We start from the raw sequence: 9705 nt of genomic DNA, 5'->3' as shown, positions 1-9705 counted from the left end.
AAAACTGAACACCATAATCCTGGACTACAACTCCCAGACTACAGGGCGACTGTGTTTAGTGTTACATAAAACTGGGTATTTCCTGTTTCTGCCACTGTGACAAATGTTCCCATCTTATATCAGCCTGTTGGTAACATTATTCAACCAACATTGTGTAGCTGCTGACACTTTGCTGTACCAGTTATTACAGTAACGTTAAACCGCAGCCACCGTCATAACTCACGAATACGGTATAGTAGCTAACTGACCTAGCTAGTTAAACAAAGTTAGCTAGCTGACATTGTCTGTTAGCCAGCTGTTGGCTACCGGTTGAAACGCCATTAACCCTAAACATTGTTATTCAATTGTATTAGCTAGCTCGCTGTGTGTCGTGTAGCTTCTCAGCTATCTTCTGACTGTTATAGCATTCACTTGTACAGGGACTTGTCACCGCTGCCCCTTTGTGGAGGAACATGGAGCGGAGCAGGCGGTGTAAACAACGTGCGGTTTTATTTCTAATCATCAGTTTGTCTTACTGTAGATGACATTGCCACGGCGGATCCTTGCAATGCACACAGCACCTGTAAGGAGGGCATCCTCAGTCCCTGCAGGTATGGTGAGTTTTGTACCCGCCTGCAGCACCACTGATGCCCACTCCCTGGAGCTGCTGCAGGGCTTTGTGTCCCGAGCCAGTCGCCTGTTCGTTATCAGTGGAGCTGGACTCTCCACGGAGTCAGGAATCCCTGATTACCGCTCAGAGGGCGTCGGGCTGTATGCTCGCACTGACCGACGACCCATGCAGTATGCGGAGTTTGTCCGCAGTGCAAAGTCCCGTCAGCGCTACTGGGCCAGAAACTTTCTCGGGTGGCCACAGTTCTCCACCCATCAGCCGAACTCTGCACACAAGGCCCTGCAGCGGTGGGAGGAGAGAGGCAAGCTGCACTGGCTGGTGACACAGAATGTGGATGCTCTTCATTCAAAGGCGGGACAGAAAAGACTGACTGAGCTCCACGGCTGCGCTCACAGGTGAGGAAACACCGGACACATTTTTCATGAACCTGCTCGAATAGTTAGTCAAGATTGCGGTCTTCAGATTTGTTTTATTTTGTCCAGGATTCATGGAAAAGCTAGAACTGTTACATATTGGTGCATGAGAAGTCATTATATTTGTTTAAACAATTTGAAAAAATAATAGTGCCAGTTAGGTAATTTATCATTAGTAAAAAATACAGCTGAATATTTAAAGGTTCGACCAAATGACAGTATCCAGCCACACAGATAGTTTTGGTTTTCTTTGCCCAGGTTTCGAGATATCTGCCTTTGATGTACTGTATGTTGCCACCCAAATACAATGGAGATGAATTGAATTGAATTTGTAGTGCCCACAACATTCAAACATTTTATTCAATAGTTCATTAGCAATATCAATCAAAGAAAAAGGTGTCATGGTCACTCTGGATAATCCACAGACTCCGGTGTCAACAGTTTACATACAGTAGGTTCTATTTTCTAACATAGAAAGTAGTTGCAAAGAAATCTGTTGTTTTTATGCTGTGAACACCACAAATGAAATCCCATTACCTTTCATTGTGTTGTAGACACAATGAATTCTTAGTGTTCATAAATGTGTCCTCAGGGTGATGTGTCTTGGCTGTGGTGCCATCTCAGCGAGGGAGGAGCTCCAGACACGATTTGTAGCACTAAACCCAGACTGGAGAGCGCAGGCGGGCGGCGTGGCTCCGGACGGTGATGTCTTCATAGAGGACGAGCAGGTCCTCCATTTCAGAGTTCCCTCCTGTGAGCAATGTGGAGGAATACTGAAGCCTGAGGTCACATTTTTTGGAGACTCTGTGAACAAAGCGACGGTACAGTTTGTGCACGACAGACTGGGAGAGTCTGATGCGGTTCTAGTCGCAGGGTCATCGTTACAGGTAGGTTTTTAGAAAATCTGTGAAGAACCTTGGTCAAAATAACTGGTTTACAGCACATTTATTCTGGACTATTGTATTTAATCGTGCCCTTTTCTCTCTTATTCACAAGGTATATTCAGGATACAGGTTTTTACTGGCAGCGCGTGATCTTAAAATCTCAGTTGCCATCGTGAACATTGGGCCCACGAGGGCAGATCACCTGGCTGAGCTGAAAGTGAGCGGCCGCTGCGGTGAAGTGCTGCCAGTCGTTCAACCTCTCTGACTGGCATGGACATGCAGTTTGGATATTCTACATTAAGCTGGTCGAAACTACCTCAGACTTAAACCGGTAAACAACGTGATCTACTTCAGGATGACTGTCTCAGCTGTTAGGTACTTTTTTTACGTCACGTAAAAGGAGCAAGCAGCATCTGCACTACTCTGCCAGGATAATTCACTGTATACGATCAAAGTAGGGCAAAAACTGACGGTATCTACTTTCACCTATTTCATGCAGAACATTAAAAAAAATTCAACTTCCATGCACACAGATTTGTGTCAGGTGGATTAATATCTTAGTCCAACAGATGCATCGCCTCTGCCAGGGAAAACAAAAAGACTCGACTGATGCTTTTTTTTTTATGCCTCTGAGCCGTTTTCGGGTTGTCCGTCCCATGGCCAGAATGCCTGGAGTGAATTTCTTCAGCCTTGGCACAAACGTCCACTTGGAGGATGAGGATAAGAATTTGGTGGTCAACGGTCACTGTGACCTCACAAAACATGTTTTTGGCCATGACTCATGAATTACTACGCTAATTATGACAAAAATTTCACTTAAAAGTCTAATTAGAAAAAATGAAGTTGACATTTTATATCCAAAAGGTCAAAGGTCAACTTCACTGTGACATAATGTCAGATGTTGAAGATGTTTGCAGCACCATCCGTATTTGAAGCATCGTCTAGTGCCACTGCTACATTAGCGTCTGGACAGACATGGATATAAACTGCAACTTGACTGGTTGGAGGAGGCATACAACCACGAGGTGTTTCTAGTTTATACGAAATGAGCTACAAGCAATACTGTATTGTATCGAAAAAATGGGTTAAGCTGTCTTCTTGTTTGTGTAAGTGCATGCTGTTATTGCACAAAGGTTAAAATCGTGTTGTAGGTAAGACACAAAAAAAGGGTGATTTGACAATGTTTTCGAAACTTTTTCAAAAGATAACACAAAAATTACGGCAATCAGCTTGTATTAAAGGGTGTGATTTGTGCTATCCTGGAATTATTTAGTTAGTTTGCTGACATTGATACAGTGGGTGTACATTTTAAATGCTTACAGTCAATAGGATGGACCTTTTTTTTCAAATTAAAGAATGAAACTATACAAGTACAAGGCTTGAAATTACAAACTGATCATGTTTTACCTGAAACTGATGCAAGTGTAAATTAAATGTCATGACAAAAACATTGTCTGTTACTTAATTAAAATACATATTTTCAAAGTATAGCACTCCATACATTAAATGAAGTGTATTTGATCACTTTCATCGTGTGTCATAATGTAGGTTGTATGTGCACATCACTCAATCAGAGGGGGTTAACGCAGGGTTTGAATACCACTGTACATTTTTAAAAAAACAGCTGTTTTGACACAGTTTAATGGAGTGATAAAGTAAAAACCACATCGTCTTTAACAGTTTATTTAAAGACAACTTCATGCTCGCATTACAAACAGACTGAGGGCAGAGTGACTGTGGATTGACAAACTGTAAGATCCTTTAGGACATTTTGCTGCTGAAATCTTTCTTGTAAACAAAGCTTCCAGTTTTCCAGGTTGGACTGCACCGCTTTAAGCAGAACAGCCGGGACGCTGAAGGAGTACAAACAACATCTGTGACCTGCGGTGTCTGCCTGCCATGTTGCTGAAGCTGTAGTCACCATCAGGGGAGTCATAGACAGACAGTTTTCAAAACTCTTGGTCTGATCGAACCAGTAAGTGACGGGGAAACCCAATAAAATACCAAACGCTGTGCACAGGTTCCACTCCTCTGACTTCTCTCCAACATAATGAGGTTTCTCAGCCTCCTTCAGTTGTTCAACCCCTCTCAGGAGAAGCTGTAAATCGTGTGTCATGCTCTTCAGCTCTCCTCTGAGCAGGCCAGCGATGGTTGGCTTCTCCAGTGAGTGGCAGACATCAATAAAAGCCACGTTGTTATCATGAACCAGCTGTTCTACATTTGATCTGACTGTAAGTGGATTAATAATAAGAGTGTTTCCATTTAAATCCAGTGTGAGAAGTGACTTAGACACAAGCTGGGAAGACTGCAAAGAGCTCAAATACTGTTGCACCTGATCTGCACCGGCACCGTTGCTATCGTACAATAAAGCCGGTTTCAATCCCAAATCAAGAGCTAAGACCTGAACAGCCAGATCCAGACTCTGAGGGACGGAAAGAGATTTTCTACCAGCAGATAGACATTTACGAGCTGCAGCAACAAAGAGCTCCTGAGCGGACATAGCTGCAGAAATCACATCACACATGGTTCAAATTTGTAACATTAAATGAAAGCTATTTCAAAATCTATGGGACAACAAAAACTGATGAAGCTGATTTGGGTCAACAAGATGATTTGTTTTCAAAGTAAAACTAGTCATACAAAAGTAATTTATTCATGTCCCTTGTTTCTTCTTCTTTGTTGGTCCAAGACACCTAAAAGGAACAAAAAGCACATCCATTACAAACATGTACCCCTTCAAGCAAATCATTTGGAACATTGGTCTGCATATGAACTGCAGTTCGATTGCAACTTGATTTTCATGATAAATAAAGTTACTTGCTACTATAACACACATTAGCTTGGCCAATAGCTATGCAACACCTCCCTCTGGCTCGAATAAAGAAGATTATTTCATGATCTCACCGTCACCCTGGTTTCGGTGGTGATGTATTTTGACCAGGTTATGTTACGGGCTGAGGAGACATCAGATCAAAATCGGAGAGATTTCTTGCAACCCAGACACCCGCTGCAAACAAGCCCAGGTTGACCAGAAGATTCCTGAAAAATGAATGATAAGACATGCACTGAGCCCCACATGAGAGTATATTCTTACAACATTAAACTATAAACAAACAGCACAACAAATACATCTCTAGGTCAGCTGAAAAGACTGAGGCTAAATGAGCCTCTATTTACCTATGGGGCAAATATTACCTGCTGGGCTTGTATTCAATGTAACCTAAGCTTGTGTTGTCCTTCGAGTCACTGGGACCCGTTCACTTTATTTGACATTTTGTATTGGCCTTGCGTTGAGCTTCGGGTCCCCGGTGACCCTCGCGTACGATGTGATGACATTAAACGTGAACTGGCGGGGGCCTCGTCCTTCGGGGTCCCGAAACCCATCATGCACTTGAACGCGTTAAATAAACTAAACAAGTCCCCGTGACACGGACAATACAATGGGATAATAATAATATCAGATGATGGTCATTATTTTGTACATGAACACAAAACAGACGTTGTAATTTCATCGACAGTAAAGATACAGCCAGAAACTGACGGGAAAGAGGGGTAGCTACAGCACGAACCGGAATTGAACAGGGGATGGTTGCGGCCACATGGCTTGATATTGACCAAGTGATTTGACTAAGTTCTGAAATCCGAGAGAGATTGGACGAGGCAAGGACAAATCTCCCTGACGGACGCAGTGTGTGCTAACGTTAGCTACGCGGCTAACGACCACACCGTTCAAACACACATCGTTTCATCCCCATTATCTCACCTTCTGAAGTCGTTTCTGTCCGTTGCAAATCGACACGCTGAACCGATCCACTCCATCACACCGGAGGAAGGACCCTTTTTACCGTTCGCCCCGCTCATCTTGACGACAGAAGCAGCAACAGCGAGGGGAACAGACAGGAGCAAGGATGGGAACAGGGGAAACTAGAAGGAAGAGTTTGGATGTAACACAAGTACGGAGTGCGATAAAGCTCATACTTTACGCGTCCTTAACCCAACTCGATTTGCAGTACAGCTACTCTCACCAGCACTCTTCAACTTGTACATGGATGAGTTATCCAACCAATTGACAATATGCACAACTGGCTGTATGATTGGTAACACCTTGGTTAATCATTTCATGTATGCTGATGATCTGGCATTTTCTCTCCCAGCAGTGCTGGTTTTATCTGCTCTGAATATGGGGTGAAATATGATGTGTTGTATAATGCCAAAAAGAGTGCTGCCTTGATACGTAGGACAAAAATGGAAAAGTTACAGTTTTCCAGACTTGTATCTGTCAGGACAAGTAATGAGTGTATGTAATACAATTAAATATCTGTGTCTGTCACTACATTACAGATCAGTTATCTGATGATGAGGATATACAGGCAGCTTTGTATATTATATGCCCAAGCTAACATGCTGGTAAGAAAATTCCACACGAGCACAGATGACGTCAAAATTAGCCTGTTTAAAGCATACTGCACTCCTTTGTATACTGCTCCCTTATGGACTAAGTATAAAAAGGCAAGCTGAGTGTATGAGGATACTGCTCAACAAACCCAGGTGCTCTAGTGCAAGTGACCTGTTTTGTAATGCAGGGCTCAGCACCTTCCAGGCATCATTGAGGAGTCTGATCTACAAATTAATTTGTTGCCTGAACGTCTCCCAGAACAGCATTGTTATGCTGCTGGCAAATCCTAGGTTTAGTGCCATACGATACCAATCATCAGTATGGAAACAGTGTGTCTTTTATAGAAATGCTGTCTTTTCTTTTGTTTTTATTTCTCTATATGTTTATCTTTGTCTTTTTAATGTATGTTATTTGTCATGTTTGTGTCTTCTGAATGGACCTTGAGTCTGGCAATAAAGTTGACGATGATGATGATGATGATGATGATGATGTGATCTTTGTGAGGTAACCTTACCAGAAACTGTAGACCATGTGCTTGTTAGTTGCAGGAAATATGTATCAGAGAGAAAGGACATGTTGGAGGAAATGAAACTATTTGGGGTAACAGCATAAGGAGTAAAGAACATACTGCAGATCGATATGTTTTGGTATCTTACACAGTCTATAGATATCATGGATAAACCCCTGAATGAGAACAGGACTGAGGCTCTGACACAGCCTACTGGACACTGTAGGAGTTAGCTAAGTCCAGAAGATGGCAGTAGTGCTACATTAAGGATGCAATCTGCCGTTAAGTTAAAACCCAAAGAAGAAGAAGTACATGTCCGTTGTCCAAAGATGTCTGCCACCAGGTACCGTCGGTTCCTAAAGCTGTGTGAGGAATGGCCCCGGGACGAGGCCAAGAAAGCACGGGATTTGGGGACATTTCTCCGGCAGAGAGTAGCTTCAGCCTTCCGTGAGGGTGAAAACACACAGGTAAGTTACTGTAGCTAGTTTAACTGACACTACCCCGAGCTAAGCTGACGTTAATATCCGTGATAACAACAGCCGTCGACCTTGGCTGCCCTGGAAGTTGATTAACCCACTTTATGATCAATATTATATATAGATACCGTATGCAGCTTTAGAGGTCGATGTAATGTATTTCATTTTGTATCAGTTTTAACCTTTTATTATCAATTATTACATAGTTTTAATGAGTTAGAAATGCTGCCGTCATGTGAACAGTGTTTCATAAGTGGTCGAGTAGCTCTATGTTTAGCTAGTACAATTTTGTGGCGCTTGCACTAAATAGTTATGTTTTGTACGCATACTTGATTAACGTACACCGTATTAAGACACTGTACTTTTTACTCCACTAAATTTATTTTACAATAACAACAGTGTTTTGCACATTCTTGCACTAAAATGCACAGCTCTTTTCACTCTGGATTTTTAAAGTTAATACTGATATCAACACGTTTTAAAACATTGAATAATGACTTATAATGACTCTTATTTTTTGGCTTAAACACACCAATAACACAAATACCACAAAAATACAGTACTGTATTGTACTACAAGTTAGTGTTATTTATTGGCCAACATATAGTCCTAGCTGTAATAAATGAAATCGGCGGATAATATTTGTTAGTAATAATCAAAATAATTATAATAATGAAATAGCATGAATTATTTATCATTGAGGTGCTAATTTACATAATCTGCTAAAAGTATTTCTACTTTTGATACGGATGATACAAGTTTAAAGATAATACTCAGGACCTTAACATGGAGAGGAGTGATTTTTACATTGTTGCATTGGTATTTTTATTTAACTCTAAATACTTCTCACACCACTGATTTTTAAAATGGTCACATTTTTATTAAAAATATAAATTAATTCACCAAGCAGTAAACCTACAGAGGTTTGATGAAATCTGACTTTTCATGTCACAAATTATCTTTTATTTTCAATTCAGTTATTTATAGAATGTGATTTATTTTCGATGTCAATGAATTTGCCTAGTCATTTACAACACAATGTACAAATGTTTTTATCTGGTTGCACTTTTATAATGTTGTCTGTTCTATGCTCTAATAAAATGTCAGTAAAATATCAGAAATTGTATTTTTGAGAAATGATGTTGCTATAGCATTTGACATTTGTCCAATCAATACATTTTCCCCACTAGATCTCAGATCCAGAGAAGTGCGACCACATGTATGAAAGTTTGGTCCGCATTAATGACAACTTCTACAGACAACGGGTAAGTAGAGTAGGCTATATATTCACGTATCGCATGTGCTTTGGCCTGCCCTTTTTTGTAAATGCAGCAGATGAAAGAGAAGTCCTTCTTTGGAAAACCCATTCCACTCCGGAAATGAAATTTAACAGCTGGGTGCCCGGATAGCTCAGTTCGTAGAGCAGGCACCCGTATGTAGAGGTTTACTCCTCGACGCAGCGGGCCCGGGTTCGACTCCGACCTGCGGCCCTTTGCTGCATGTCATTTCCCCCTCTCTCTCCCCTTTTTATGTGTTCATCTGTACTGTCAATAAATGCCTATCAGCTAAGAATACCTTCTCAGTCATGTTCAAAGACTGTAAAGAAAACCTTGTGGCAGTTCATTTTTAGCATTCTATTAGGGATGAGGGTAATAAAATATTTTCTAGTTATTACAAAGGTCTCATTAGTTTAGTGCTAGAAAAGCACTTTAGATTACTGTTTGCATCAAAAAGAGGTCTCTTTTTTTATTTTTATTTTTAGTTTATTTAAATAGGGACAGATACAAAAAACATAGATTATTACAGAAATAACAATCCGATGCCTGTATCACAGTGTTTGTAGCCATGGCTAATTCGTGTACTTCTGTGTGAAACTTAGTGAAATGTAAAAAAAAAAGACTATAATATATTTAATCCAAACATGTGTTTGTGTATGCTCAGTTTCCTCGCGTAAGAGACACAAGCTTTACTGGAGTTACAGTGGAAGAGTGTAAATTGCTTTTGTCAGGTATGTACCCACTACATCACATTTATGTTCACAACTATCTATGAAACACACTTTTATTACAGTTGACTTTATTTTCTCTGTACAGGGAATGTGCAACAGATGGACGAGGAAAAAAAGGGTTTGTGGAAAACATTAATGGAGAGATTCTCCAAATCACCAGAAGACGTTCCAGAGAAAGCTCCTGAAAAATAACTTTTTTTCAATCTCCTTTCCTTTATTTTCTCATTGCATGTATATAAATAAAGCTATTGTTGTGATCTTTATGGATTGTTATTTTTCTGGTCTATTTTATGGGTCTTTACAAATTATTTTAACTCTGCAGATGTTGATTGCGTCCCCTATAGCTTTGAAGGGATCAAAACAACAAAATATGAAGGGTGATTGAAAAGGAATTCCCTCCACAAACAAAA

The 9705-nt window shown here is 40.7% G+C and overlaps 4 protein-coding genes across 4 annotated transcripts; 2 read left to right on the top strand and 2 right to left on the bottom strand.

Moving 5' to 3' along the window:
• The first annotated feature begins 98 nt into the window (after positions 1 to 98).
• Positions 99 to 3545, top strand: sirt4 (sirtuin 4). Its single transcript, XM_039797677.1, has 4 exons — positions 99 to 230; positions 521 to 1005; positions 1616 to 1910; positions 2020 to 3545. The coding sequence occupies exons 2-4, from the start codon at positions 521 to 523 to the stop codon at positions 2170 to 2172; spliced, it is 933 nt and encodes a 310-aa protein (XP_039653611.1). The 5' UTR covers positions 99 to 230; the 3' UTR covers positions 2173 to 3545.
• A 29-nt stretch (positions 3546 to 3574) lies between these two features.
• c4h1orf74 (chromosome 4 C1orf74 homolog) lies at positions 3575 to 4460 on the bottom strand. Its single transcript, XM_039797678.1, has one exon. It carries the CDS (start codon positions 4429 to 4431, stop codon positions 3616 to 3618), a length of 816 nt encoding a protein of 271 aa, XP_039653612.1. The 5' UTR covers positions 4432 to 4460; the 3' UTR covers positions 3575 to 3615.
• Positions 4461 to 4528: 68 nt separating this feature from the next.
• tomm6 (translocase of outer mitochondrial membrane 6 homolog (yeast)) lies at positions 4529 to 5856 on the bottom strand. The gene is made up of 3 exons (XM_039797679.1): positions 5671 to 5856; positions 4812 to 4946; positions 4529 to 4600 (listed from the first exon to the last, which is right to left on the bottom strand). The coding sequence occupies exons 1-2, from the start codon at positions 5766 to 5768 to the stop codon at positions 4850 to 4852; spliced, it is 195 nt and encodes a 64-aa protein (XP_039653613.1). The 5' UTR covers positions 5769 to 5856; the 3' UTR covers positions 4529 to 4600; positions 4812 to 4849.
• A 1242-nt stretch (positions 5857 to 7098) lies between these two features.
• On the top strand, positions 7099 to 9562 carry LOC120557385 (ubiquinol-cytochrome-c reductase complex assembly factor 2). Its single transcript, XM_039797662.1, has 4 exons — positions 7099 to 7278; positions 8478 to 8552; positions 9229 to 9295; positions 9381 to 9562. Exons 1-4 carry the CDS (start codon positions 7141 to 7143, stop codon positions 9485 to 9487), a joined length of 387 nt encoding a protein of 128 aa, XP_039653596.1. The 5' UTR covers positions 7099 to 7140; the 3' UTR covers positions 9488 to 9562.
• The last annotated feature ends 143 nt before the right edge of the window (positions 9563 to 9705 follow it).

Source organism: Perca fluviatilis, chromosome 4 (assembly GCF_010015445.1).
Source record: "Perca fluviatilis chromosome 4, GENO_Pfluv_1.0, whole genome shotgun sequence".
NCBI classification, from domain to species: domain Eukaryota; kingdom Metazoa; phylum Chordata; class Actinopteri; order Perciformes; family Percidae; genus Perca; species Perca fluviatilis.
The sequence above is the reverse complement of the archived record's forward strand: the minus strand, read 5'-3'. Positions and strand labels throughout refer to the sequence as shown.

What these genes read in the sequence shown, in the direction of transcription:
- sirt4 (XM_039797677.1), top strand. Translation starts at nt 521, where the DNA reads ATGACATTGCCACGGCGGATCCTTGCAATGCACACAGCACCTGTAAGG. An exon ending in CTCCACGGCTGCGCTCACAG is followed by an intron (nt 1,006 to 1,615) that starts GTGAGGAAACAC and finishes ATGTGTCCTCAG; the next exon opens with GGTGATGTGTCTTGGCTGTG. An exon ending in TCGCAGGGTCATCGTTACAG is followed by an intron (nt 1,911 to 2,019) that starts GTAGGTTTTTAG and finishes CTTATTCACAAG; the next exon opens with GTATATTCAGGATACAGGTT.
- c4h1orf74 (XM_039797678.1), bottom strand. Translation starts at nt 4,431, where the DNA reads ATGTGTGATGTGATTTCTGCAGCTATGTCCGCTCAGGAGCTCTTTGTT.
- tomm6 (XM_039797679.1), bottom strand. Translation starts at nt 5,768, where the DNA reads ATGAGCGGGGCGAACGGTAAAAAGGGTCCTTCCTCCGGTGTGATGGAG. An exon ending in GACAGAAACGACTTCAGAAG is followed by an intron (nt 4,947 to 5,670) that starts GTGAGATAATGG and finishes TTCATTTTTCAG; the next exon opens with GAATCTTCTGGTCAACCTGG.
- LOC120557385 (XM_039797662.1), top strand. Translation starts at nt 7,141, where the DNA reads ATGTCTGCCACCAGGTACCGTCGGTTCCTAAAGCTGTGTGAGGAATGG. An exon ending in ACAACTTCTACAGACAACGG is followed by an intron (nt 8,553 to 9,228) that starts GTAAGTAGAGTA and finishes GTGTATGCTCAG; the next exon opens with TTTCCTCGCGTAAGAGACAC. An exon ending in GTGTAAATTGCTTTTGTCAG is followed by an intron (nt 9,296 to 9,380) that starts GTATGTACCCAC and finishes TTCTCTGTACAG; the next exon opens with GGAATGTGCAACAGATGGAC.